Raw genomic sequence first — 27,666 nt, 5'->3', positions numbered from 1 at the left:
GTGCCGCCGGGGCGGTACCGGTGTCTCCCCGGTGCCCGGTGGCAGCAGTACCGGTGCTCCCGGTTCCGCCGGGCCGGTACCGGTGTCTCCCCGGTGCCCGGTGGCGGCGGTACCGGTGTCTCCCCGGCGCTCCCGGTGCCGCCGGGGCGGTGTCCCGGGGCCGGCCCCGCCGAGGCCGCATGCCCGGTGCGGCGGGCGCCATTGGCCGCCGCGGTCACATGCCGGGCGGCGGCGGGGCTGCCGCTCCTCCCCGCCTCCATCCCCGCCTGCCTGCCTCGGCCGGGCCAGCGCTGGGAGCGGCCGCGATCGCACCATGAGCACCCTCAAGGTCTACAGCACCTCGGTGACCGGCTCCCGGGAGGTGAGCACCGGCAGCACCGGGCAGGGCCGCCGGCTCCGGGCCGCTCTCCCCGGGGGTGGGCGCCTCTGGTCCGTGCGGCAGCCGAGCCCCCCCGCCCCATCCTCGGTGTCCCCTCTCCCCTGCTCGTCCCCATCTGTCCCCACGCCGCTGTTCTGTGTCACCGCCGAGCCCGGCTGGCACCCGGCGCTGTGCCCGCCCCTGGGGCTCCTCTCCATCTCCCGTAACCCGCCTTTCCCACCCGGCTTCCAGATCAAATCCCAGCAGAGCGAGGTAACCCGAATCCTCGACGGGAAGAACATCAAGTACGAGCTGGTGGACATCTCCCAGGACAACGCTCTGCGGGAGGAGATGAGGGCCAAGGCGGGCAACCCCAAAGCCATCCCACCCCAGATCGTCAACGGGGACCAGTACTGCGGGGTGAGGCTCCTGCTGCACGCCCGGGGCGGGTGCTGGGGGGCGTCCTGCCCTTGGCTTTGCTGCACATCTTCAGGATGCCTTTTAAGTTGTTTCTTGTGAGGTGCAGGGACCGGGTGCTGCCAGGATTCACAGAAAAAGGGGACCCGGGCGGGGGGCTTTGGGTGGCAGCGGGGCTGTGCCCGCTCTGTCCTGTCACCCAGCTGGTGCCAGGGCTGTGAACCAGACTGCCTCGTGAGCAGTGTGGCGTTTCCCTGCAGGATTATGAGCTCTTCGTGGAAGCTGTGGAGCAAAACACCCTGCAGGAGTTCCTGAAGTTGGCCTGAGCCCCGCTTCCCCTCCCATCCTGGACTCTACCTGCATTCCTGAGCGCCCTCATCTCCGACCACCTTCACCTCCAGGCTGGCACCACCACCTGTAACCCAGCGCGGGGAAAAACCCACGACCAAAACTCCTCCTTGCAGCTGCCTCCGACTCCCTCCTGCCTCCCCCCGGTGTCATCTCAGAGGGATCCAAAGAAAGTTGACGCTCGCTGCTTGGCCTGTGAGCAGAGCTGGGCCTGGCTCACGGCAGCTTCCAGTGCCTCTGTAAACAGCAAAGCCTCCGGGGCCGTGCGAGGCCATCCTGGCCCTCAGCCCCCTCCTCTGCCTCGCCAGGGCAGGGCTTAGGGCTGCACGGTGCTTCCCACTTCTCCCAGTTGCTGTTAAAATTGTAAATTCTGCTGCCTCACTTCCTTTTTTTTTTTTTTTGTCTCCCCCCCCCCCCCTCATTATGGCAACTAAGTAAAGGGTTAGGGTGTTTTTTTTTTTTTTTGTCTTAATTTAATGCAAAAATACTGCACAGAATTTGGGTGTGAGTGCCCACCTCGGTGGAGCTGGGGGCGAAGGCTGCCTGGGGAATGGGTGGGGCTGGCAGTGGGATCTGCTGCTCTGGCCACTCTCCACCCTGACCAGGCTCCCTGGGGAGCATTAATGGCTCAGGGCTGCCCCAGAACAGCTGATGCTCCAGCTGTCCCATCTTTCCTCTTTGTGTTGGCTTTTTTTTGCAATCCTGGACCAAGTGCATTTTGTTTTTCCTGCCAAAAAGCAAGTTTATAACCAGTGTTGTCTTCTGAGATGCTATTAAATGTTACTGTACCTTTCGCAGTGCTACTCTTGCATTTCTTTTAAATTCAGTTTTATTTTGGCTACAGGTTAAACATCACCCTACCTAAGGATTGTGAGTCATTTCCAGCTGAGTGCGTTGTACCTGCTGCTGCAGGCTGACACAAAGATCTTAACACCTTAGATTGCTGCTGCTAATCAAAGGCTCCCAGGACGTGTCTGAATGTCCTAGGGCGCAGCAGGGACAGGCACCAGAGCATTCCTCTCCTCTGCGTGGTCACAGAGGCAGCCCGGGGCAGGGACAGCCTCAGCCAGACGTGGCAGTGAAAAACAAACCTTTGGCACAAGGATTGCCTGGACCAGGATGCAGAGGGGCAGGGGAAAGAGCTGCTCCTGAATCTGCTACAGGTGGAAAAAGGAGGAAGCTGAGGGAGAGCTGGGTGGGTTGAGTCTCTGCTCACGGAGTTTGAGTTGTGCAGCTCTGGGCAGAGGGCTCTGGGAAGAGCTCTGGGCTTCCACAGCCTTTGGAAGCTGAAGGAAGTGGAAAGTGCAGCTGGAATGAAGGGTTTTATTGGGAGCCTTTAATGAGGGCTGGCTCTGTGAAGAGGGAACCTGCCAGAAGGCCCTGCCTGAGTGGGAGTGTTGTCAGCTGGGAGTCAAGTGAGAGCTTGTCACAGCTGGAATGGGAAGAATGTGCTGGGGAAAGGGAAAGGGAAAAGTGCAGCCCCAGCCCACGGGCCAGGCAGGAAGATGCTTTGTTCAGGGCTGGGCAGAGAGGGGTTCTGCTGCTCTCCAGTGACACGGTGTCCTGTTGCAGCATCCAGCAGCAGGAGGAGGAGGAGGAGGGCGGGTACCTCCAGGCAGGCTGGAGCCGGGGCCCCGCTGCAGCTGGGGGCTGTCCAAGGGAAGGAGCTGTGCACGTACAGGAAAGGCAGCAGCAGGATCTCCCGGCCGAGCCGAGCCGAGCCTGGCTCAGCCCCAGCGCTGCGATGGCTCATGGCCTTCAGGGTCAGCTCCAGCACAGACCTGAGCCTGTGTGTGCCCTGCTGCCAGTGCAGGGGAGGTCTGTAGGGAGCAAAGTGCCCCTGGCTGTGTGTCCATCCTGCTGCTCCAGCCCCTGAGCACAGCTAACAACTGCCCAGTGCTGGGGTGGGGCTGGCAGGCTCCCCTGGGCACGGGCAGCCTGTGGCACCTGCACAGAGATGGGGAGCCAGGCCTGGAGCCCGGGTGGGCTGGTGGCAGAGCCCCTGTGCTGGGGAGCAGCAGCCAGTGCGAGGCAGCAGGACTGGGCCAAAGGGAGGGGCTGCTCCCAGCTCCTCTCCATCCAGGCACAGTGAAACCGAATCTGGAAAGAAAACCTCTCCCTTTTCCCCACGGGTAAGGTGAGAGGCAGCTCCCTCCCCGTGCAGAGCTGGGGTGAGCAGCTCCTAGGCTGGCTGCAGCCCCCTGCCCTGCTGCTGGGAGGGGTCTCTCCTGCGCAGCAGCAGGGAGGCCCTGGGGACCAGCCCGCATTCCTGCAGGCTCCTGGAGCTGTCTGTGTACACCCGCTGGGGAAAGGTGCTGATGATCTCATAGTCCGAGTTTCCACCCCTAGGAAAGAACAGCACAATCTCCTGCTCGTGGGATTCCCCGAGGTTTTGACTGATCCAGCTGTGGTTATGCAAGAGCAGAAAAAAGAGCTTCCAGCCCAAAGTGCAGCCAGGCAGGCACAGCTGCACAGGGGAGGAAGGAGGCTCATGCATCCCACCAGCACTGAGCTCATCCCGGGCTCAACTAGGCCAGGCCTGCAGCAGGAGTGGCAGGAGGGGACAGCAAAGAGGGCCCTGAGCCATCTGGAGCTGTCCCCAAGAGGCTGAGGGAGCCCTGGTGCAGCATTGGGTGCTTTGGGACACAGCTGGCTGAGCCAAGCCAAGGCTGCAACCTTGGGAAGGCTGGCACCAGCTGGGTGAGTGCTGCAAGGAGGCAAAGGCAGCGATGGGCCTGGCTCTGAGGGCAATTTGGGGAGGACAGAAGTTTATCTCTGTGCTGTGTGGCAAAGTGGGTAAGAAATGCTCTGAGCTTCTCAGGATCTGCTGCTTGGAGAGATCACAGGGCTGTGCCCAGCTCAGGCTGATGTCTGAAGCTCCAGGAGCTCAGGAAGCCTTTTCTGGGGCCCTGCAGAGCCAGGCAGGGAGGGCAGGGCGGGCTGGGTACCTGATGTGGGCCAGGTGCTGGCGCAGGTCCCCGATGGTGGCCGTGAGCAGCATCCTCAGCTCGTACGTCTGCTCGCCGCTCTCGGACCTGACGCGCAGCGTGCAGAACCCGGGGGCTGCAGCCTCCTCAGCTGGCTTCACCCTGGCCCAGAGAACCCTGTCAGCCCAGGATGAGCTCCACTCAGCAGGCAGTGCCCCCGGGAGCGGAGCAGGGCAGAGGAGGTTTGTGTTTGGGAGTGTGAACGAGGCCGTGTCTGAGCACGGGCACCCAGACCTGCCCACTGCCCAAACTGCTGCTGTGCTCTCCCAGCTGAAGGTGCCTTCAAGAGGGTTATGGGCCTTTTTTAGCTTTTTCGTTTTAAACCAGGGCTGTCTGGTAAGTGCTTCGCCCTACTTTGATTAAAAATAATCTGCTTTGGGTTTTTTGGGTTTTTTTGGTGGTTTTTTTTTTTTTGGGGTTTTTTTTTTTTCATTAGCTATTTGGGTCTTGGCTTGCCAGAAGACTGAGTGGAAAAGTGCTGCTAGTGAGGCCTCCCACCACCAGTTTCCTGGAGGGGTTCCCCATTTAACATGACTGCAAAAAGCTCCTTCAATGGTGACAAACTCTTAGGCCTTGGCTTGCTGTCGGGAAAACTTTCACATTAACAAGTGACATTTTCAACAACAGAAGCTTTTTGTTAGAGATGTAAAATATGACATGTTTGCCATGAAAAATTCAGTGGTTTTCCCAAAGGACCAAACTTGGCCTTTTGTCTATTTCTAAGGTCTAAAAGGGGAAAGTCCATTCCTCAACTGAACTAAACCTGCAGTGATGAAACAGGAGGAAGAGGAGATCCTGACAGGGCAGGGGGTGGGGGGCTGTGCCTGTACCTCTCCAGGGCAGCCAGCCCAGGTGCTTCCAGCAGGATTTCCTTGCTGCCCTGCTGCCCATCAGAGCCCTGCCAGCAAAGCAGGTGGGTCAGGTGAGTGGAGAGCAGCCAGAGCTGGCACAGCCACGAGGCAAGGGCCAGGTGTGCTCTGGTGCAGCCTCTCTGGGAGGTGCCACGGAGCTCAGAGAGGCCCAGGGAGGGGCTGGGGGTGCTGTGCAGGGAGCTGAGCGCACAGCACCACCCCTGCTCTCCTCCTGGGGTGCCAGGGGAGCCTCTCATACCTGTGTGCCTCGGGCACTGCCCGCGCTCCCTCTGTGCTTCAGGGGCTGGGAAAGCTCCTTGGCAGCCTGCTCCCAGGGGGCTTTGGCACCTGGCAGGGCAGAGGGGAGACGTGTCCGTGTGTCAGCTTTGTGACAAGCGTTCTGCTGGCAGAAAAGGCAGATTTGGTGAAAGCAGAGAGCAGCACCAGCAGGGAGAGCTCTCGCAGCCCAGCGAGGCCCTGAGCAGCTCTCGGGTTCCTGCCTTGAAGTTGTCCCACTTTGTGCCCCAGGAAATGTTTGATTGTCAGCATCAGCAGCGAGAGCTGTGCAGTGCACAGCTGGGATGCACAGCGGGCAGCTCTGCTGTGAAGAGCTGGGAACATCACCATTGTTACAGACTGGGACGTTTTTCACCTTGTGAGGCTGGATTTGTAGGAGTCCATTCCTTTCTGCTTGGACAATTCTTTGTTTTGCTGCTCGGATAAAGGGGATATTTAGCTTTAGCCCTGAGGTGGCTGAGCACAGTGGAATGGAAGCAGGCAGCTGCTTCTCATGAGGGATATGTGTGTGGGGTTATTTAGTGATGCACCCACAGACCCACTGATTTCTGTCTCTGTTTGACTCCCCAGCCCTGTCAGATATTGCTTACACAGACTGCGAGTGTCTCGAAGCAAAATGAGGAATCTGTGGCCTTTGATGTCCCCTGTTCTGTTGTGAAAGTCTGAAGAGAAACTGTCCCATATTGGGTGCAGTTACGGTAAATTTGCCTTGCCGGTATCTACATTTTTGGAATGAGCTGGTTGAAAGGAGCAGGGTTTGCAACCCAGGCCTGCAGGGTTACCTCAGCATCCTTTGATGTGGTGGAGCTGGAAGCAAGCTTGGCCTTTCAGAAAGGCACAGGGCAGATGTGTGTTTGGAAACCTGCTGAATTTCTATTATTTTATTACTTGGCACATCTCATTCTTCAGCAGGATTAATGCTGAGAGGATGCTGTGTGTGCTGCTGGCCCCCAGCTCCTGAGACAACACCAGGCCCTGACCCAGAAGTTTTGAGACCCTCACATTCCCCCCCTACCACCTGCACTGCCCTGGTAAGGTTTAAGAATCCTCCTCCTCAAGAAGGAGCAGCGTTTTCGAGGCAGGTTTGAGATTTTACCTGGGATCTCAGAGGTCTCCTGCACTCTGCTGGATTCTGAAGTGCCCACCACCTGGCCAGGGCCAGGAAAGCTCCGGGGAAGGTCTGGCTTCTGAAACACCACGTCCCTCCTGTCAGTGACCTGTAAGCAAATCTGACTATTGCTCAAGCTGCTCTTGCTGCAGCCGAGCCCAGCAAACCACAGCAGTTGGAAACCCCAAACGAAAGCAAGGATGCACAGGTTCTAGGGAACCTCAGCCCCCAGAGTTTTGCACAATCCCCTTCCCATGTGACTTCCTAACCCCCACAGCTCCCAGTTTGCTCCAGCTGGCCTGACCTTGTCCTGCTCAGGCAGTTGTGCCCTGGTTTCTCCGTGGCACAGGGAAAGTCCAGCCTCTGCTTGTGCCTGCTGACATTGCAGGTGCACTCCAAGACCTAGATTTGGGTCCTCTGAGGCTCTCTGCCTGCAAATGTGGCTTTGGCTCTTTGCCATTTCTGAGCAATCAAAAACTGGGGCCCAAGAGAACCTCAGGTGGCCAAATCCATTTAAACTGTGGCAAAATAAACTCACGACATCCTCTCTAAAGGTACTTGCTCACTCTCACGTTATGAGCTTTTCAGGGGAACTACTTGAGAACTTTTTTCCCCCTCCTTTTTGTGACACAGCTCTTCATTTCCTGCGTGTGCTGCTTCTCCTGCAGAGCCTGCTGTGCTCTCAGAAGCCTTGCTCCAGGGCAGCTTCACTGAGGCACAGCATCCCCTGAACCTTGGTGCTGAGACGTTTCCTGTAACGGCTGCTGCAGGTGCCCTGCGTGCCTCCCCTGGGCCCAGCCACACCTGCACAGCACCACAAACCTCAGCCTGCCCTTCCCTGGGCACCACCCAGCAGAAGGCACGGTGCCCAGGAGCTGTGTGTGGCACCTGCCTGCAAGGGGACGCCGTCGGGGTAGCGAGGCTGCAGCTCCGAGGGGAAATAACCATCCATGATGTCCTGCAGGCATTGCTGGAACAACAGGAGAGCTCCTGGTCGCTTGCTGCTGAGCTCTGGGCTGACCTTTCTGCTGGGCAGCTCCTGTTTGTGGTGCTGTGGCCGTGCAGAAAGGTCTGCATCAAAGACACAGGATCTCCATCTCTGGAGATCACTGCACAGGACGTGCAGGGCTCTAAAGGCACTGTGGGGATGCAGCTGGACTGAGATGAGCTCAGAGGCCCCATCCCCTCTGCTGGGGCTCAGTGAGGGCTCCAGGAGGGCTCTGGCTCCTCTCAGCCCCCTCCATACCTGCGTGGCTGGGTGCTGGTAGGGCCGGAAGGCTCCGTGTCCCACGGTGATCCCATTCTGGTACAGGGTCACAGGGAGGGGCTCTGCTCTCCTCAAACGAGCCCCCCGGGCCGTGCGCTCGATCTGAGAAACGCCCTCTCCCACCAGCGAGTTCAAATCCTTGATGTTCTCCAGGATTAAATCAAAATCAATCTGCTGTTTGCAAACCACGGCCTCACCTGCGGCAGAGGAGCAGGGTTAGGGGCAGGGGCGGTGGCAGGACATTGATCTGTTTGAACTTGAGGTGTGCTTGAGCCCTGACGCTGCTGGGCTGCCTGTGCCTCGCCTTCCACGTGTTTGCAGAAGGTGCTGCAGCCTTTTGCTGTGGCACAGCCCTGCCAGGTGCCCGGGGTGTGTGCTGAACCACAAGGGCAGGGCAGGGATGCAGCGCTGCAGCTCAGAGCAGCTCAGAGCAGCTCCTGCAGCCCACGCTGGGCTCCCAGGCTCGCTGATCCTCTCAGGAGGGCTGTGCTGTCCCTGTGCAGGAGCAGCTGGATCAGATTGGAGCAGTGGGTCACCCCTGAGGAGCTGCCTGCAGCAGGGCAGGGCTCTGCCAGGATGTTTGTCTGGGGCTGTGGGGGTGAAGCAGCGCAAGGGTTGTGATGAGGCAGAGGAAAGAAGTCAGAAGAGGAAATGAGAGGAAAGGTCTTAGTTGAGTTGAAGTCCTTGGTTGTTCTGCTTTTTTTACGAGTTGCTAAAGGATGATGTGAAAAAAAGGGTCAGTGAGATGAAACCAAAAGTGTTTCTGCTGATCTCCCTCTGTCTCTCCCCTCCTGCATCTAAGGGAAGCGCTAATATTTCCAAGGTGGTTAGGAAGCAGCATTGGCTCTGCAGTCCCAATAATTTTCTTTTTTTCCCTCTGTTACCACTCCCTAAGGAGGCACTGCCAAAGGTGCTCGGGCCCCAGGCAGCAGAGGCAGGTCCCAATTAAACCCTCACCTGGTGGCTGGGAGGAAAGGCAAACAATACTCCCTGCTGGAGCCAGGCTCTGTGGGTAACTTACTACAGCTCCTGTGTACACAAAGCACCTGATTCCGTTTTCCACCCACCCTGTGTCAATGCCATTAGAGCAGTCAAGCCTCAAACGTGCAGGGTTTGTGAATTCTGCAGGAAACAGCTGCTCTGAGCTCTCCTCCCGAAGGGCTGAGCCATCAGGTTCTCTCCCCTTCCCCAGAAGGGTGCACAAACCACAGGAATATAAAATTAAAGAATATAAAATTAAAGAATATAAAATTAAAGAATATAAAATTAAAGAATATAAAATTAAACCTGCTGAGCTCCTGTTCGATTGTGTCTGTGTCCCTGGGAGGGATTGCTGTGAAGATCTCGGCCCAGGACCCCAATTCTCGAGACCCAAGCCCTGGTGTTTTGGTGCTGATCTGCTCTCCCTTGCCTGGGCTGGCAGCTCCAGCCGTGCTGTGCTTTACCCGGCCTGCAGAGGCTCCCTGCTGGCTGCTCCTCTTCATCCCGGACAGATTCCATGTCCTCCCGTGCCTCTCCAACCCAAACCAGACCGTAATCACTCAGGAACCGCTGCGGGAGCAGAGCCAGAGCCTCACAGAGGGAAAGGGAGCCCGAGAGGGGTCAGAGAGGCAGGGAGGGAGGCGGAGCAGGATTTTTTGGGGCTGCTTGGGCAGGGCAGTGACAGCAGGGAAAGGGAGCAGGAAAGATTTGTGGAGCCAGAGGAACCTCCCGAGGCTGCAGGAGCTGCAGCCCTGGAAATCGGGATGAAGCTGGCAGGAGGTGTTTGTGTGTTTAAAACCTTCTCCTGCTCCTTCTTCTCAGAGCTGAAGGGCTGTGAGGAGCAGAGGGGCAGCCTGGGAAAGGCCAGAGTGGGGCTGCAGTGACCCCAAAGCAGAGGGAGGCTCAGGGCAAGCAGAGCAGCCTCACCTCCATCTCCCAGAGCTGCCTCTGCAGCTGAAGGCACCTCGCTTCCAGCTCTGCTGAGGCACGTGGCTCAGAAGCATCTGGAAGAGAAAAGCTGCTGCTCCTGTCCCCAGGGAAGAGCCGTGCATGTCCTGTGTCACAGGAGCCCCGTGGGACACGGGGCTGGACGTGCCAGCTCCCCCTGCACTGCTTGACAATGGTGCTGACAGGATAAAAGGCAGCTGTGAACAACCCCGGGGAGTTCTGTGCCCTGGGAGCTGATGTGAGGGGTGCTGCTGGCAACCCCAGAGTGGAAATGAATGGCCCTGAGGAGGCAGAAGGAGCAGTGTCCCCTGCAGCTGGGATCCTGGCTGGATGGCAGCAGGAGCTGAGGGTTCACAGCCACCTTTGTGCTCAGAGCTGGGAAATGCAGAACTCAGCTCAGCCCTGCTGGATCCAGGGAGCTGAGCAGGGCAAAGCACCTCCAGTGACCCACTCAGGGTCAGGCTGGAGTCCTCTGGAGGCTCCAAGTGGGTTTGGGGTTTCTCCCAGCCCTGAGGAGCTGCTTTCCTGCTGTTTGGGCTCTGCGGTGCTTGCTGCTCTTCTGGCCACCCTCAGCTGCCTGTGCTCGGCCTCACACCCATGGAAACTCAGAAACCCACAGCAACAGGTCAGGAAATGATGCTTTGCAGCAGAGGAGCAGCCACAAAGTGCAGCTCTGCCCTGGGGAAAGGCCCCTCTGTGTGGCTGCCACCCCTCACCAAGGAGGCTCCTGGATTCTGGAGCTTCCAGGATTCCAGGATTCCAGATTTCCAGGATTCCAGGATTCCAGACTTCCAGGATTCCAGACTTCCAGGATTCCAGGATCCAGCTGTCCCAGGCCTCTCTGCTGCCCTGCCCCTGCTCTGCAGCCCTCCCACAGGTGCCAAAGGCAGAACAAGTTTTACCTTCTCCTTCCTGAAGAGTGTTTATCTTCTCCTCCAGCTCAGCAATCCTGCTGTCCTTCAGGGGCAGAGCAATGGCCCGGGTCAGCTCCTGGCCCCAGCAGCCCCAGGCACAGCTGGCACACCAGCCAGGGCTGCACCACCTCACAAACACCTTCAGGGGACTCAGGGAGGGCTGGGGTAAACACGGAGCTCCAGGAGAAGCTCCCAGTGCTCCCTCTGCCCCGGGTGCTCCTGCTCAGACCTCTGGGTCTGATCTAGAAGCTAAACCAGCATCTCTGCAGCCACTTCTTAAAAAAAAACCCAAACCAAACAAAAAAAAAGGTGTTTATTCTAAGATTTTAAAGGGTATTTATGGTAAGATTTTAAAGGGCATTTGTTCTAAGACTTTAGAGGGTATTTGTTCTAGTCAGTGATGCAAAGGGCTGATCCAGGAGGACTCTGCTGTGTGAGCAGCTGCTGTTTCAGAAAACAGCCACCACAGGAGGGAAAAAAATAAATTCTGAAGCAGAAGAGCTGCTGATCTTAGTGCCAGGGTGCTGAGAGTCAGTGCTGTGAGGAATTCCAGCAGGGATTGTCCCCTCTGCCCCCCCAAGGCCTGATCCCACTGTTCTCTTGCTTTGTAAAGGGCTCATTTGGGTAATTAACAGCAGGCCACAGATGAACTGAGCCCACACAAGGTCTGAGGGGTGGAACTCCTGTGGCAGGGGACACAGCAGGCTCAGCAAGAGGCTGACTTTTACCTTCAGCTGGATTTCTCGTGCTTGTTCCTCTACTTTTTGCTCCAACAGAGAGATTTTTTCTGCCAGGGAGGACACGAGCTCCGCGTCAGCGTGAGCTGCACCTGAAAGCACAAACACCTGTGAGCAGCGTTGCTGCTCTGCCACAGCAGGGAGGACTTTTGGGGTGGGAACCGCTTGGCTCCGGGCTGTGTGTGCCAGGGGGGAGCCCCGGGAGCGGCTCTGCCCGGGGGTGCCACCGACAGCCGCGGGCCCCGAACGCCCGGAGCCCTCAGGGCTTTCCCCTCCGCGCTCCTTCGCAGTGCTGTGCCCGGAGCAGAGCCGGGGGTGCCCTGCAGGGGCTCCCGGGGCACGGCCAGGCCTCGCCTGCAAACTCACCCCCCGCCGCCATCTTGTTTACGGCCGGTTGCCACGGCGACGCGGGGCCCGCTGCGATTGGCCCGGCGCTGGTCACGTGGCGGGCGAGGTGGGGTCGAGAACTACAATTCCCAGCGTGCTCCGCGCGCGCTGTCCCGGGACACCGGGGCCGGTCCCGTTTTTCTCCCCAGCCCCGCTCCGCGCACACCCCGCGCCTGCCCTGAGCCTCCTCCCGGTTCCCTCACCTGCTTCCCGCGCTCTGTTTCCCCCGCTGGTGCCCTGCGCTGCCGCCATCCCCTGTCCCGCTGTCCCGGTGCTGCTCTCCCGGTGTCGGTGAGCGGGACAAGCCGGTTATCCCCCAGTTTTACCCCCTTTGATGGGGGTCACGGAGGGGTTTGGGCTCCAGGGACCCCAGCGCTGGTCCCATCGCAGCCCTGCCGTGGCACGGACACCTCCCGCTACCCCAGCCCTGTCCAGCCCGGCCTTGGGCACTGCCAGGGGTGCTGGTTTTGCTCAAGAGCCTTTAATTTCTGCTTGCCCCAAGAGTAAACCCGAGCTAAATCGGGTGAGTTTTTCTGCAGAATGTTTTTATTTTCCGGGCGGAAGCTGGCGGGGAGCAGCACCAGACTGCAGGTGTGCGCTCTCAGCTCGTCCCAGTCCCTCTGTTCACTTCAAACCCTATTCAAATAAAATATTTTATGGGTTTTTTTAATATTCAAATAACCAGATGGCTTTTGTTTCCTGTGCTGCAGGGTGAGGGAGCTCAGAGATTTGCAGAGCGGATGGAGCTGGGGGGCCAAAGGAAGCATTTCCCCCTTTATCCCCCTTTATTCCCCCTTATTCAGGGTGTGTGGCTGAAATCCCAAGGGATGCCTTGGCTCCAGCCCCACCTGGAGGGAAGGTTTGCTCCTGCCAGCCTGGGCTGCAGTTTGCCAACCCTCGTGATCCAGGCAGGGTTTCAGTCCCTCCTAGTCCTTGGTGAGCACAGAGAGGCCCCAGGGAGAGGCAGAGCCTGAGGAGTCTCAGCCTTTCCTTGAATTTCTTCTTTGGGGATGTGCTGTTCTTTTACCTACTTCCACTGCAGTCCTTTTTATCTGCTTTTCCACTGTTTCCAGCTTTGCTTACATCCTGTGCTCATCCCTTTACATCCTTTCATCTCATTTTCCACTTAGTCTTTAAGCTCTATTCAGTGACTCCAGGAGAACTGAAAATATCTATATATCTATATATATATCTATATAAATATATATATCAACATATATCTAAAATATATCAATATCTTTCTAAAATATATCAACTTCTATATTATATATCTACCTATATCTAACATATATCAACATATATCTAATATATATCATCAGTCTAAAATATATCAATATCTAAAATATATCAACCTCTGTCTGATATATATCTACCTCTATCTAATATATATGAACATATATCTAATATATATCTACCTCTATCTAATATATATCAACATACATCTAATATATCTACCTATATCTAATATATATCAACCTCTATCTAAAATATATCAATATCTAAAATATATACCTCTGTCTAATATATATCAACATCTATCTAAAATATATCAACTTCTAATATATATCTAATATATATCAACATATATCTAATATATTAACCTATATCTATGTCAACCTCTCTATAAAATATATCAATATCTATCTAAAGTATATCAACCTCTAATATATATCTACCTCTATCTAATATATATCAACATACATCTAATATATCAACATATATCTAATATATATCAACAACTATCTAAAATATATGTCTCTATCTAATATATACCTACCTATATCTAATATACATCAACATCTATCTAATATACCCACAATATCTAGTATATACAAACCTATATCTAATATCGAACTGAAAATGTCGCTATTCCGTCCCGGTCCCTGCCGAGGGGTGCAGAGGAGCATCTCCCGATCCCGCAGACCCCAGGCCACGCCGGGCCCCCTTTTCCCCCCGGCGCAGGCTGTGCCCTCCCCGGGCTGCGGCTTTTGGGGAAGGAGGCGCGATTGGTGCGCGGTGCCACGGCCGCCCTTAAAGCCGGGGGCGGAGGGGAAGCGGCAGAGCCCGGCCATGCCGCCCCTGCAGCGCGCCCGCCTGCTCGCCCTGCTCGCCCTGCTCGCCCTGTGCCTGGTAAGGAGCGAGCCCGGCCCTGCCCGGCCCGGCCGCCTCTGCTTTCGGCTGAAAACATTGCCTTTTGGGTTTCTCCTTGGGCTTTAAGCGCTGCGGTCTCACCAAGGGGTTTGTGCCGTGCTTTGGGAGGTGCAAGCTCTTCCATGGGGGGCTTTTTAATGCTTTGCTTTATCTTGAGGGCAGAACTCACCTCTGTGACCCTGGGGCAGGGCTCTCCACCCTCTGTGACCCTGCCAGGGCTCTCCAGCCTCTATAACCCTGCCAGGGCTCTCCAGCCCATCTTCCAGCCTCTGTGACCCTGCCAGGGCTCTCCAGCCCATCTTCCATTCTGTATAACCCTGGCAGGGCTCTCCAGCCCATCTTCCAGCCTCTATAACCCTGGCAGGGCTCTCCAGCCCATCTTCCAGCCTCTATAACCCTGCCAGGGCTCTCCAGCCCATCTTCCACCCTCTATAACCCTGGCAGGGCTCTCCAGCCCATCTTCCAGCCTCTGTGACCCTGGCAGGGCTCTCCAGCCCATCTTCCACCCTCTGTGACCCTGCCAGGGCTCTCCAGCCCATCTTCCAGCCTCTATAACCCTGGCAGGGCTCTCCAGCCCATCTTCCAGCCTCTGTGACCCTGCCAGGGCTCTCCAGCCCATCTTCCATTCTGTATAACCCTGGCAGGGCTCTCCAGCCCATCTTCCAGCCTCTATAACCCTGGCAGGGCTCTCCAGCCCATCTTCCAGCCTCTATAACCCTGCCAGGGCTCTCCAGCCCATCTTCCACCCTCTATAACCCTGGCAGGGCTCTCCAGCCCATCTTCCAGCCTCTCCTGCAGTGGGGATGCTGAGCTGGAGGGGACACAGGCTGTAGTTTCCTCTCACTCTCACCTCTGGCTGTTATTTCCCTTCCTGCTGGGGGCTCCATGGCCCCAGAGCCGTGCTGAGGGACGTTGGGGCTCTCCTGGGTGTGAGGGATGAGCCCACCAGCACTTTTGGGGAGCGCCACGCACTTTGGGGCAGCTTTTGGGGTGATTTTTTTTTTCCCTACAACATGTTGGAAAGAGGGCCGGATCTATCTGTGCTTATTTCACTCATGAAGCTGCCCACAGCTGGGACCTGCTGCTGGCTCCACAGGCTGCATTTACATTTTGGGATTCCCCTGTGTAAAGCAGGCAAAGAGAACAAGAGCGTGGCAAAGAGAGCAGAGTTTTGGGCTCTGTTCCTGTCCTTTCCCACCTCGGAGGGACCCTGAGGAGGGGTGCAGGGCAGCGTGCTTCACAGCATGGCTTTGCAGGAGTGTTAGAGAGGGAAAGAGACTGCCCTGAGCTGGCCAGCCCGCCGTGCTGCATTCACACACCCCGTGTTTGCACAGCCCGGGGCTCCCTCCTCCCCGGCCCCTCGCTTCCAGCACGGGCGTTCCCCACTCCCCACCTCTTCTTCTTCTGCGGGGCCGTGGCCCGACACCTTCTCACCACTTCCTCGCAGCGCAGAGACCACTCCCTGCCTTCCACTTCCCCCCCGAGCTCTGAAAGGCCCTGGCTAGCAGCAGGGCAGCCATTCCAGGGGCAGCTCACTTCCCTCCCTGCCGTGGGACAAGCCCAGAGCTGGAGCGTGAAGGGGAACCTGCCAGGGGACAGACAGCACGGCTGTGTGTCCTGCCTGGCCTGGGGCACTCCTTTTGCCCCCAGGACCATCCTCGGCGCTTTCACCGCCGTGCTGCTGTCGGCGGGGATACCTGAAGCTCTTTTCTTCCGCAGACCCTCAGCCTGGCGAAGGAGGAGGCCACGAAGGAGGAGGCGCCGTCCCCCCCGAAAGATGCTGCCCCGAGCAACGCCACCGTCAGCGGCAGCAGCGTGAGCCCGCCCGGCGCCAGCGCCCCGCTGCTGTCCGCGGCGCTGGGGCTGCTGGCAGCGCTGCTGCTGCAGCTGCGCTGAGATCCCTGCAGCCCCCGGGGGTCCCTGCAGCCCCCCGAGCCCCGCGGCCCCCGGGGGTCCCGCGGCCCCCCGAGCCCCGCAGCCCCCGCCCAGGACGGCACCGCTCCCGTTCCTGCCGCTCCCCGCGTCCCCCCGGCTCCCGCGGAGCGGAGCAATAAACGCGCCGGTGCCGCCACGCAGGGCTCGTCTCCGCCGTCTCCCGGCTCGGTACCGGGGCTTGGGGGGGGGGGGCAGCACCGAGCCCGTCCCGGGGATGGAGGGGCCGGGGGGAGCAGGGCTGGGACCACCGAGCGAGCATCCCCTGAACGAACGGTCCCCGAACGGTCCCCCCGGTGATCCCCGGGCGGTCCTCGAAGGGTCCCCGAGCCGTTCCCGAACGGTTCCCGAACGGTCCCCCCGGAACAGTCCCCGAACGGTCCCCCCGAGCGGTCCCCGAACGGTCCCCGCCTGTCCCCCCGGTGGTCCCCGGGCGGTCCCCGAACGGTTCCCGAACGGGCCCCCCGAACGGGCCCCCCGAACGGGCCCCCCGAACGGGCCCCGAACGGGCCCCCCGGTGATCCCCGGGCGGCCCCGAGCCGTTCCCGAACGGTTCCCGAACGGTCCCCCCGGAACAGTCCCCGAACGGTCCCCCCGAGCGGTCCCCGCCTGTCCCCCCGGTGGTCCCCGGGCGGTCCCCGAACGGTTCCCGAACGGGCCCCCCGAACGGGCCCCGAACGGGCCCCGAACGGGCCCCGAACGGGCCCCGAACGGGCCCCGAACGGGCCCCGAACGGGCCCCGAACGGGCCCCGGGGGCTCCGCGCGTTCGGGCGGGACCCCGCGCGCCCTCTCAGGCGGCCCGCGCGCAGCCCCAGCCAATCCCGCGGCAGGGGCTGCAGCTCCCCGCCAATCCGGCGCCGCCAGCTCCCGCCCTCAGCCAATCACAGCCCGGCAGGGTTAATATAAGCCGTGAGGGGAGTTCCAGCGTCTTTCTGTGAGGCGCGGCCGCGGCCGGGAGCGGAGCTGGGTGTGGGGGTGCTCTGCGATATTGAGGAGCCTTCACGTTCTTCAGCGTCCCTTCCTGCCGGGCTGATCTTACCATTTAAATCCCTCGTGTGGCTGCCTGTCCCCTGCCCGGACGGGTACTGGGGCAATGGAGACACGCAAAAGACGGGCGTTTGTTGCTGTTGCTGAAGGCCCGGCAGGCCCAGCCGCCCGATGTCCCCCGGCGCCCCCGCGCTGTCACCGCCGCTCCCTGCCAGGGCGACGAGCGGTCGCTACCCCCACGCAGTGACCAGAGCAGGCTCTTGCTGGCAGCCGTGTCCTCTCCCCAGCAGCGAGGACAGAGCAATTTTCTCCATTTCCCACCCCGTGCTCCCCCGGCTCCAAGTCACATCCCCGGGGAGCTCCTGCTCTCCACCCAGCTGGGCCAAACCTCTGTGCCGGGCCCTTGGAAGATGGGTGAGCTGAGCCACCAGGGACAGGGGGCACTGCTGGCTCTGAGCTCAGCTGGGGTGCCACCACAGGGACCCCCAAGGCCACAGGCTGGGGTCCCCCTGGGCTGGAGCTGGAGCTGGAGGGGTCCCGCAGCCCCCGGTGCTCCCAGGGCACGGCTTGGCCGGTGCCTCCCTGCTCGAGGTCCGTGCCACGGAGCTGCCTGTGCCCGTGGGCACTAGAGGGCACTGGGATCCCATCCTGGCACCAGCTCCAGGGGTGCTGCCAGGCTGCGGGCACGACAAGGACAAGGACACCGACCACCCAGGCAGGGCTGGCCCAGACAAGCAGGGCTGTATCTTACACACGTACATAAATACAGTTCAGGGGGAAGAAGAAATTGAGGGGAGGGGCCCTGCTGCCCTCCGGAGGGTCCCGCGCTGGCTGTGTCCGTGGGATCCTTCATGGCCATGTTCAGGCCTCCTCGGGAGGGAGGTGGGATGGTCCCCCCGTGGTGCAGAGGTTGGTGGTCACCCTCCCCACCAGCAGCTGGGACTGAGATGTGCTGGGGTCTGCGGCCTCCTGCCCCAGTGTGGGCACGCTGCCAGGGTGTCCCCATCGTGCCCCATGGCACCTCTGTCCCTCACAGCACCTGGAGGTCCCAGATCTGCGTGGGTCGTTCATCAGCCACGTCCCAAACGATGGCGTGGTCCCGGTCGTAGCCTCGGCCGCCTGCAGAGCGAGGGGAGCTTTGGGGAGGGCAAACCCCACTCCTGATGCCAACACCCCATCTGGGGCATCCCTGGCAAAGCAGCCTCTGTGCGGGGCTGGGGGCTCACCCTTCACGTCGAGGATCATGTCCTCGAACATCTGGCTGTGGATGCGTCCCTGGGAGTCGACGCTCCAGGTCTGGCGTGGCAGCCGCGTCTCGGCCCACAGCACGGCCTTGGCGCCCTTCCCCGCCGGCCCGATGACCTGCAGGCTCATGGTGGGGGCCACCTGCGAGGGACACGGAGCAGGGATTGCCCTCTAGTGCAGCTGGCTCTGCGGTGGAACGGGGGGTGAGCAGGAGGAACCCCTCAGTGAGAGGTGAGGATGATGAGGGTGACAAAAACTCCTCAGGGAAGGCAGAGATGGCTTCACATCTCCAGGGGAGACTCAGGGAGGAGAATCACTGGATCTCTGGGGACAAGGCTGGGATCAGAGGCTGGGAGAAGCTCTTATAAACCCTGAGGATGGCTGTGGGGTGGGGAGTGCCCAGCAGGAGTCCTGCCAGGGGCTGCCCTGGTTCCCTCGGTGGCGCTGGCTGTCCCAGCTGAGCCCTGACCTGGTTTTTGATCAGCCCGTCCTCGTAGTACCAGACGGAGCTGCTCTGCTCGCTCAGGCTGGAGACCACCACCCGCCCTGCCTTCATCTCCTCCACGTCGTCGGGCACCGAGAGGAAGAGCTCCAGCTCCCTGCTCCTGATGTGGAAATAGACCCGTCTCTGCAAGAGAGGAGCCTGGTTTGCACCCACACCCCGCTGGCCTGCAGCTCCTCGCCTGGCTGGGGCTCTGCAAGGGAGGACCCTGTGCCCCTGGGGGGGTTCTCCCCATCGTGCTGCCCCCAGGTGTCCCCAGGTGCCCCCAGGGTGGTGGCTGTGACCATGACCTGTCCCTCGTAGCTGGCACGGGCACGGCTCACCGCGCTGGGATGCCGTGGGTTTTACGAGGCTGTTGCCCACGGGGAGTGTTTCACCACAAAGGCAGCCACTCCCAGGGTGGGGGACAGGAATCTGGGGTGGCAGTGCCGAGCTGGTGGCACCTTTCCCGTGTCAGAGACGTTGGGCTGCTGCTCCCCAGCTCCCCCAGCCCGGGGCTGGCAGCTCTGTCTCCGTGTGAGCCTCGTGCCCCGGGGTTTTGGGTTCACCCTGACGGGTGCCACCGCCCTGTCCCCTCCCCGAGGTGACCCTCACCTGGCGGATGGGGTAGAGGGACCCCACGTGCTGCAGCCCGCTGTAGGTCAGCCAGTTGGTGATCTCAGTGCAGTCCAGCAGCCACTGCCGCCCTCGGAAATCGCCGTGCTCGCACAGCACCCAGCTGTGGGGACAGGGTGGCACGGGACAGGTCACCCCGGGCGGGCAGGGGACACCCAGGGGTGCCAGGGGAGCAGGGCTCACTCACATCCCTCCTTTGACCCGCACGGACAGCACGTGGTTGTTGAAACCCTCAGCCTGGAGACTCCGCACCTCGGAGTTGAGCTCGATCTCCTTCCCCTCGAAACACTCCAGCCCGTGCAGGAAGATGGAGGGCTCCGAGAAAAACTGTGGGGTTGGGGACAACGGGGGGAGTGGGGGTTCCTGGGGTGCAGAGCCAGAGCTGGGGGTGCCCGTGAGAGGGGAAAAACGTTCTGGAAGGTTCTGCTAGGGAAGGGAAGGGAAGGGAAGGGAAGGGAAGGGAAGGGAAGGGAAGGGAAGGGAAGGGAAGGGAAGGGAAGGGAAGGGAAGGGAAGGGAAGGGAAGGGAAGGGAAGGGAAGGGAAGGGAAGGGAAGGGAAGGGAAGGGAAGGGAAGGGAAGGGAAGGGAAGGGAAGGGAAGGGAAGGGAAGGAACTCACCAGTGGAACTTTCTTCAAGGAGCGAATGGCGGTGGAGCAGAGGCAGCCCATGGCACTGAGCGTGGGGTACTCGCCCTCAGACAGCACGTGCTGCTCCCCTGTGAAGTCCTGCCCGTCGAACAGGATCCAGCTGGTGGGGAGGAGCATTCCGGGCTGACAGAGCCATCACGGAGGGCACCCATCCCTCCCACAGCACCCCGACCCCCTACCTGCCCCCGCGGACTCTGCAGGAGCGCGGGATGAAGGCTTCGGGCAGGGCCTCCTGGTCCTCCTCAAAGGCAACGTGATCCCCCAAGAAGTCGGGCTCTGAGAAAAGCAGGACCTGGGGAGGGGAGCAGGGAGCTCGGTGAGGGGGCAACGCGTCACCCCCACCCCACAAGGGGCTGCACCCCCCTCCCCATCCACCAGCCCTGACCTTGGAGACGAAGTGCAGGTTGTGCTCCCTGACCTGGAAGCAAGCAGAGCGGGGCTGGTGGGAGTCTGGCCGTGACACCCACTGCCCCGGGGGGGTCCCATGAGGAGGGGCTGTCCCCTCACCTGCAGGATGGGCTGTGCCGAGGCGATGTGGCAGTCGCTGGCCCCCCAGTCCTCGCAGCTGCGGTACACGCCCTTCTCCAGGATGTACTGCTCGCCCGAGTAGTTGGGGCCCTCGTAGGCCACCCACCTGCAGGGGGGAGGTGAGTGCTGGCCCGTTCCCCCTCCCCAGCACCCCCCCAGCCCCCTGGCCCCACGCTCACACGCCGCTCAGCACGTGGATGGACTGCGTGACGCTGCCGTAGCCGGCCAGCCGCGTGTCGGGCAGCGCCTCGCTCAGCTCCACGCTCGCGCCCTCCTCGAAGTCCATGGCCTCAAACAGCACCAGTGCTGGGTCGGAGAAGTCCTGTGGGGAGAGGAGACCCCCCCCAAGCCCCGTGGTCTGTCAGGGGAAGGGGCTGCGGGCTGGGCACACGCACAGCCGGGCTCCTGCCTGGCCTCGGGCACTCTGGGACGGGGGGAGCAGCTGCCAAACCTTTGGGTGGGTTTGGGGGATGTCAGGCCATGCCCAGCTGCCTGATGCAGGCAGGGACAGCTCCCTTTGGGGGTGAGGGTGCCTGGCTCTCTCTGCCCACACCAAATCCATCCCCAAGCCGTTGCCATGGCTGCCCTCACCGTCCGGATCAGCCGCAGCGACACCAGCTCCTTGCTGTAGCCGCCCCACTGCCTCCAGTCCTGGTACTCCCCTTCCTCCAGCAGGTACTGGTGGCCACGGAAACCTTCCTTCTCGTAGCCAACCCAGCTGTGGACAGGCACACACGGGCAGTGAGGACTCCAGAGGATTCCCACATAGCCCCCATAGCCCATAGTCCCCATAGGTTGGCCATTGTTCCCACGCGAGGGCTTAAAGCACTCCCAGTTGAGACAAAGCCCATCCAGAGGATTTCCACGTGCTGGGGCACGGGGACACCATCCACAGCCTCTCTCCCAGGAGCCCCACAGCCCTTCCCAGGGTGGGCATCACCTTCCCAGCCAGGATGGCAGCCCTGGCCTGCCCGTGCCACTCACCAGCCGCCCAGCACACGCAGGGAGCCCACGGTGGGCAGCGCTGCCTCGGGCAGGCGCCTCAGGTCGTAGATGTCTCTGCTGATGGTGAAGCTGCGGCCCTGGAAAGCTGCAGCCTCATAGATCAGCACCTGGGGGCAGGGGAGAAAGAGGAGAAAGGTGAGAAAGGAGACGAGGTGGGGTGAGGGTGGTCCCAGGGCCAGCCCAGCCCAGGGTTCCTGGGAGCTGCCCCAGAGCTCACCTGTGGCTCACCAGCTCTCTCCACGACGGGGCAGCCCTGGAAGGAGAAGGAGCCCCAGTGAGGGTGGCAGGAGGAGACATTGCAGGGACATCTGCTGCCACCCTTTAAAGCCTGAGCTGGTTTTTGGGTCATTTTCATTCCAGAAGCTCTTTTGAAGCTTTCCCTCACCCCTAACCCACGGGAGCACTTTCCAAAGCCACGCTTGGCCTGTTTCCACACAACCAGCACTCACTCACAGCTGGACACAGCCCTGGAAGCGCCCCAGGAGCCAGCACTCACCAGCCTGATGGGATGCATGGAGCAGATGGATGGGTCCTTTGCTCCCCAAGCCTTTAAGTTGGGGTACCCGCCCGGCTCCAGAACGTAGGGATCATCATCAAAGAAAGGCTTGGAGTAAAGCAGCCACCTGGGGACCGGGGAAAGGCGTCACACCCCGCTCCCGTCTGTGCCCGAGCCCACCCGCAGCCCCCAGCCCCAGGTGCCCTCACAGGCCCGAGTGCACGATGATGGAGGCGGCAGCCAGCGCCTGTCCCCGCTCGCGGGTGTCCTCGGCCGAGCCGCTGAACCGGAGCCGGGCGCCCTCGCCGTTCTCCTCCGCGAACAGGCTGATCTCGGGGGTGCGGTAATCCTGCGGGCACAGCGGCGTTGCGGCTCCCGCGGCTCCGCCCGGGGGGCGCGGGGGGCTCCGGGGGTCCCGCACTCACCCGCACCACCCTCTTGAAGGAGCCGATGCGGAACGGGCGGCTCCCGCGGGGCTGCCCGCTGTCCCCGCTGTCCCCGTACGCCGTCCAGGGGTTGTCGATCTCCACGTCCCCCTCGGCCAGGACGCATTTGCGGCCGCGGAACCGCGGCTTCTCGTACATCACCCACCTGCGGGCGGCACGGGGGGACAGCCGGGGTCACCGCAGCCCCGCGGCGGAGTGCGGGGGCGGCCGGGCTGTCACCGCCGCGGTAACGAGCGCTGGCAGGACGGGCGCTCCCGGTGCCCGGGCTGCGACATCCCCGGCACGAGTCCCTGCCGAGCCCCGCCTGCTGTCCCTACCCGCCTCGGATGACTCGGATGGAGATGGTGTGTGACAGCTCCCAGGACGTGGCGTCGGGGATGTCGTCCCAGATCTCCCGTTTGTGCCCCGCGAAGCCGGCGTCGGAGTAGAGGATGATCTGGGGAGGGGGGCACGGCGGGGGAGTGCTGCCACACCGCGCCGTGCCGGCCCAGCCCGGCCCCACCGCCCTCCCTGTACCTTGCCAGGTCTTGTGTTGATCTTCTCCAAGCCCTCCTTGTCCTCCTGCTGTGAAGAGCCCAGGGCACGGGAGGGTGAGGAGTGCGGGGGGACCTCGGCTGCAGCGGCCATCTCGCGTCTGCCAGGCCCTCCCCCCGCCCCGAGCAGCCACACCTCGGGCAGCCACACCTCGAGCACTCCTGCCCGGCTGGGATCAGCCTCCCGTCTGACCCCGACCCTCCCGTCACCTGCCCGGCACCTTCCCAGCAGCCGTGGTGGCACCCTCCCATCCCCTGACCTCGTATCCATCCATCCCAGTGCCCTCCCATCACCCATCCTGTGCCCTCCCATCACCCATCCCAGTGTGTCCCATCACCCATCCTGTGCCTGCACTTTCACCCCACGGCCTCTGACGGGAAGCAGCAGCCGTATTTTGGGAGCAGGGAATGCTGCTGCAGGGTCCAGCCCCCACCCCCTTCCCGGGGAAGGAAGGAGAGCATTCCCCAGCGCTGGAATCACTGGGATTCTCTCACCAGCACATGGTCGAGGCTCAGGCTCACGCTGCTCTCCGGCTCCTCGGCGACAGCAGGGACAGAGCCAGAACTCAGGGCTTCCAGCACGGCCACCTCGGGGCCGGGGTGGCCACCAGGGCCCAGCCCATTGTGGCCCCCGAGGCAGGGTAAATCCGAGCCCCCGTTGGCGTCGGGCAGCTCGAGCAGGGCGGCGCCGGGGGACACGAAGCGGCTGTAGAGCACGCTCTTGTCCAGCCGCGAGTAGGGCTTGCCCTCCTCGGCTGCGGCCGCCCTCTGCTCCACGAGGTGCGAGAGCAGCGCCATGCCCTTGAGGACGTTCCCTCGGAAGAGCCCGCTCCGCTCGGCCGGGCCCCCGGCCACCAGTTTGGCGTTTCCATCTGCTCCCAGCGCCCCCAGGAGCGAGCCCCCCTCCACCCACCCTTGGCCCGCCACGCCGTCCCCATCCCCGGGCAGCGCTCGGCGGCTCCCCGCGGCCGCCCGCTCCTCGGCGCTCAGGTAGGGGTTCTCGATCTCCTCCTCTTCCTCGGGGCTCTCCCGGGGCCGCCCCGCCAGCAGCTCCCGCAGGGCCTGGGGCAGGGACAGGGGGGCACGGGGGGCCACGCGGTCCTCGTGGATGGGGGGCAGCGCAGCGCAGCGGCTCAGCGCCGACGGCCGCGGCTGCCGCGGGGCTTTGGGCGCCTTCCGCATCTCCGAGGGCTCCATGTTGCGCAGCGTGTCCACAAAGATCTCCATGTCCACCAGCAGCTCGGGGTCCTCCTCGCTCGCGTCCGGGGGGCTCTCAGCCGGGGGCTCGCTGGGGGGCTCTGGGGTGCTCTCAGGCTCTTGGGCTGTGCCCTGGGGGTCTCCCATCATCTCATTCCCCTCCGGCTCAATCTCAGCCTTTGCTGATGCTGCTGTTTGGGATGCAGGCTCTGGACCATCGCTCACCTCTTGTGGGGGGTTCTCGGGGGTGCTGCCAGCTCCCGGGGGGCTCTCTGTCCTCGCTGGTGTGGCTGGGGTGGTGCCATCCACCTCTGCCACGCTTCCCTCACCTGTGCCAGCCGGATCAGCCTGGCCAGCAGCCGCTACCGAGGGACACTGCGGGGGGCTGCTCACACTGCTTTGGGGGTCCCCGGCCCCCGGAGCTGCTTTCCCCGGCGTGGGCTCGGCTTGTGCCGAGTCCTTCTCCTCGGGGGATCCCTCGGCCAGGAGCCCGGCGGCCTCCGCGCTGCCTGGCGAGCTCTCCGTGCCCGCCGCGGCCGCAGCAGAGCCGCTGCCCCCCTGCCCGGGGCTGTCCCGCTGCGCCGAGGCCGCGGTGGCCCCGCCGGTGCCGCGTGTCCCATCGGGAGCCCCGCGCCCCTCGGGCCCGGCCGCGTCCCTGCCCGTCCGCAGCACGGTGACCTGGCGGGCCCTGGGCAAGGCGGGGGGCTTGGTGGCACACGGGCCACCGGCAGCCCCCTGGGGACGCTCGGCGGGCCGGGTGGGCAGCAGCGTGCCGTGCACGTAGCTCTCCCGGTGCACGGGCACCTCCGGGCAGGGGGAGCCGTCCCCACCGGGCCCCGCCTTGCCCCGCTCGTCCTGGCGCCGGGCTCTCTGCGCCGGGGCATAGACCTGCGAGAAGATGGGGCCGTGCGCCGCGAACTCCTTGGGGAGGCTGGCGGAGGACGAGTGCTCCCGGTGGGTGGGAGCGGCGGGGCCGGAGCCCTTCTTCTCCACGATCTCCCTCTCCCAGGCCTGCAGCAGCAGGGACACGCGGGACGGGCTCCCGGCCCGGCCCCGGCCGCTGCCGGGGCTCTCCAGGCGCCGCGACACCAGCGAGACCTTCTGGAAGCGGGAGCCGGCCTCGGGGGCGGCCGCCGGGCCCTGCTTCATGCTGAGCTCGGCGCTGGACACGAAGGCTCTGCTCCTGCCGTGCCGGAGCGGCGGATCCATGCCGGGAGCGGTGCCGGCTCCGGGCTGCCCGAGCTCCCCGCGCTGCCGGGCTCAGCCCCCGCGCTGGGGCTGCCGGAGCTGCAGGGACAGAAGGAATCTCTGGGAGAGCTGAGAAAAAACCCCCCCGGCCCCAAAGCAGGCCTGTAAACCCCACAGACCTCCCTCTGATCCCGAGGGACGTTTCGGGAGGATCCCGTGGGCACGGGAGGCAGCTCTGGGGCTCCTTGTGGTGCTCATGCCATCCGTCCTGGCACGGGGAGGGTGAGGGGGGCACCGTGGCTCCCTCTGCCCGGCCGTGCCAGCCCCGCTGTGCCCGGCAGGGCTGGCGGGAGCTCTGCCACACACCGGGGTGGGCTGTGGGCTGTGGTGAGCCTGGCAGGGCACAGGAGAGCCCGGCAGGGCACAGGAGAGCTTGGAAGGGCACGGGGCAGCCTGGCAGGGCACAGGAGAGCTTGGAAGGGCACGGGGCAGCCTGGCAGGGCACAGTGAGCCTGGAGAGGCACAGGGGAGCCTGGCAGAGCAGAGATGAGCCTGGTGGGGCACAGGTGAGCCCGGCAGGGCACAGGCAAGCCTGGCAGGGCACGGTGAGTGTGCAGAATGCAGCCGGGCCGTGCCGTGCCCCGAGCTGCGGGATGAGTCAGGCGGGCAGCAGGGCTGCGCCGAGTCAGCAGAAGCAGCAAACAAACAAGCCCAGAAAACAACAGGGAAGCTGCTCCGTGCGGGAAAGGCCGGGCCGGGATGGCAGCGGGGCCGGGGCGGCCCCGGGGAGAGCAGGAGGGGGTGGAGACCCGAGCAGCCTCAGACCCTGAGCCTTCCCTGTGGCTGCGTGGCAAAGGTGGCACTGCTGCCTCCTCCTCTGCAGCTCCACGGGCACGAGGACTGAACTGGGATAATCACCCAGAGCCACCCCCCGAGCTGAGATTGTCCCCAGCAGGCAGCTGCACGTCCTGGCGTGGGCTGCTGGTCCCCAGGCTCAGGGGAGGGGACAGGGACACAGTGCCACCTCGGCCTGGGGGGGATGCCAGCACAGTCCCCGTGCTGTGGCCACATGCCTGCCCCAGAAAGGTTTTATTGCTGGGTTTGGGACTGGAAGCAGCTGACACAGCAGGCGCTGGGGAGGGAGCTGGGAGTGCACCCACGTCCCAGCGTCTCCCAGTTAGGAGCTGTTGGGTGTCACCGCTCAGCTGGGGACAATGGCAGGGACGGGGATCTGGGGTCAGCCCGGGGACAGGCTGGGATTAAGGTCCCCATCCAGGAATGGGGACTCCTCCCTGCACGAGCCCCGGGGCCGCTTTCCCTGGGGGACACCTCGGGGGAGGAGCTCCTCCTGCAGCAGCCGGGTGGGATGAATCCAGCGCTGGGCTGGGTTTTCCCACTCCCCAAGGGCATCAGGGGCCGGGGCAGGCAGGGAAGGGCCGGGTACAGGCAGCTGCCTGCCCCTTCTGCCAGCCCGCCAGGAGCCCTCCTGATCCTGCTCTCCCCGGCCCAGCAGGTCTTTCCAGAACAGATAGGAAGAGTTTGTGTCATTTTCCCGGAAGGTGACGAGACTTTGTCTGGGGCAGCCAGCACCGCTGGAGGCTGGGACCAGCCTGGGTGGGGCTGCAGAGCCACATGGGCACAGCTGGGTGCCCAGGGCCACAGCTGGGTGCCCAGGGCCACAGCTGGATCCCCAGGGCCACAGCTGGATCGCCAGGGCCACAGCTGGATCGCCAAGGCCACAGCTGGGTGCCAGGGCCATGGCATCCTCCAGTGGAAGAGGGATGGATGCACTGGCCGTGCCCATGGCTGCAGGACAGCACGGGGACAGAGGGACACAGGGACAGGGACACAGGGACAAGGACACAGGGACAGGGACACAGGGACAGGGATGCTGGCTCTGTGCAGCACTGGGATGCTGGGGGGAGGGGGGACCTGCTGACTCAGCATCCTGCCTCTCACCTGGAGCTGCATTTCCAAAGATCTCCAGGTCTGCCTTTCCCATCCCATGCCCACAGCCGGATGCCACCCTGGGCCCCCCAGCTCCTGGGAAAAGAGCTCACCCCGAGCCCTGCTCTGCCCCAGCACCACATTCTCTGCTGTAATTCCCTCTGCAGCAACGGGTCAAGGACAGGAGGGTGCAAGGGCAGGAGGACAAGGCCCTGCAGCTCCCTGGCTGCTGCTGCTGGCCATCTCTGCCTGCCTGGACGTGCCAGGCTGGATCCAGCGCTGTTGCCACACCGGGGCACCCAGCACGGCTCTGATGCATCCCCTTCGGCCAAGCCAAGCCAAGCCTAGCCGAGCCGAGCCGAGCTGACCTCGTTCTCTGCCTCCCATCACCCCAGAGGGTCCCCAGCACCCAAATCAAAGGCTGTTTAATATTCGGGAGACACGGAGGGGCCGAGGGCCGCAGCTGCGGCTGCCTTTGAGCGCTGAGCACGGATTAAGCTGAGCCTGCGGCCACGCCGGGCTGAGCGCGGTCACCGCGGGGCGAGCGCTGGCCTGCCACCCTCAGGAGGACCGGGACAGGGCTGGGGCACTGCTGCAGGGCTGGGGTTCACGGGGAGGGCAGGGGAGCCCCCTTGCTGCCCCTGT

General features: G+C 62.3%; 4 protein-coding genes across 11 annotated transcripts; 2 read left to right on the top strand and 2 right to left on the bottom strand.

Moving 5' to 3' along the window:
* The first annotated feature begins 164 nt into the window (after positions 1-164).
* Positions 165-1,916, top strand: SH3BGRL3 (SH3 domain binding glutamate rich protein like 3). The gene is given in 4 exon segments (XM_064398646.1): positions 165-282; positions 285-361; positions 611-778; positions 1,036-1,916. Coding segments are annotated over 4 exon segments (414 nt in total). The 5' UTR covers positions 165-179; the 3' UTR covers positions 1,102-1,916.
* On the bottom strand, positions 1,535-15,439 carry UBXN11 (UBX domain protein 11). 8 transcript variants are annotated; one of them, XM_064398629.1, is made up of 12 exons: positions 13,833-14,227; positions 11,205-11,305; positions 10,465-10,519; positions 9,542-9,618; positions 9,079-9,184; positions 7,613-7,830; positions 7,259-7,417; positions 6,355-6,475; positions 5,221-5,309; positions 4,941-5,008; positions 4,072-4,212; positions 1,535-3,468 (listed from the first exon to the last, which is right to left on the bottom strand). In XM_064398629.1, the coding sequence occupies exons 1-12, from the start codon at positions 13,873-13,875 to the stop codon at positions 3,306-3,308; spliced, it is 1,341 nt and encodes a 446-aa protein (XP_064254699.1). In that variant the 5' UTR covers positions 13,876-14,227; the 3' UTR covers positions 1,535-3,305. The 8 variants fall into 8 exon arrangements, with proteins under 8 accessions (XP_064254699.1, XP_064254701.1, XP_064254700.1 ...); XM_064398631.1 differs by having other exon boundaries at positions 7,259-7,336; positions 13,833-14,218; XM_064398630.1 differs by lacking the exon at positions 13,833-14,227 and adding an exon at positions 11,580-11,627.
* A 461-nt stretch (positions 15,440-15,900) lies between these two features.
* On the top strand, positions 15,901-16,590 carry LOC135285933 (basic salivary proline-rich protein 1-like). Its single transcript, XM_064398701.1, has one exon. It carries the CDS (start codon positions 15,901-15,903, stop codon positions 16,588-16,590), a length of 690 nt encoding a protein of 229 aa, XP_064254771.1.
* A 1,111-nt stretch (positions 16,591-17,701) lies between these two features.
* Positions 17,702-25,095, bottom strand: CRYBG2 (crystallin beta-gamma domain containing 2). The gene is made up of 19 exons (XM_064398700.1): positions 23,185-25,095; positions 22,673-22,720; positions 22,474-22,592; positions 22,136-22,301; positions 21,920-22,059; positions 21,711-21,837; positions 21,432-21,467; positions 21,194-21,321; positions 20,801-20,927; positions 20,389-20,531; positions 20,189-20,315; positions 20,067-20,099; positions 19,861-19,973; positions 19,652-19,781; positions 19,221-19,360; positions 19,013-19,136; positions 18,386-18,544; positions 17,898-18,057; positions 17,702-17,790 (listed from the first exon to the last, which is right to left on the bottom strand). The coding sequence occupies exons 1-19, from the start codon at positions 25,093-25,095 to the stop codon at positions 17,702-17,704; spliced, it is 4,020 nt and encodes a 1,339-aa protein (XP_064254770.1).
* Between the last annotated feature and the right edge of the window lie 2,571 nt (positions 25,096-27,666).

This window comes from Passer domesticus, chromosome 24 (assembly GCF_036417665.1).
Source record: "Passer domesticus isolate bPasDom1 chromosome 24, bPasDom1.hap1, whole genome shotgun sequence".
NCBI lineage: Eukaryota > Metazoa > Chordata > Aves > Passeriformes > Passeridae > Passer > Passer domesticus.
Note: the sequence above shows the minus strand (reverse complement) of the source record. Positions and strands in the feature narration are given on the sequence as shown.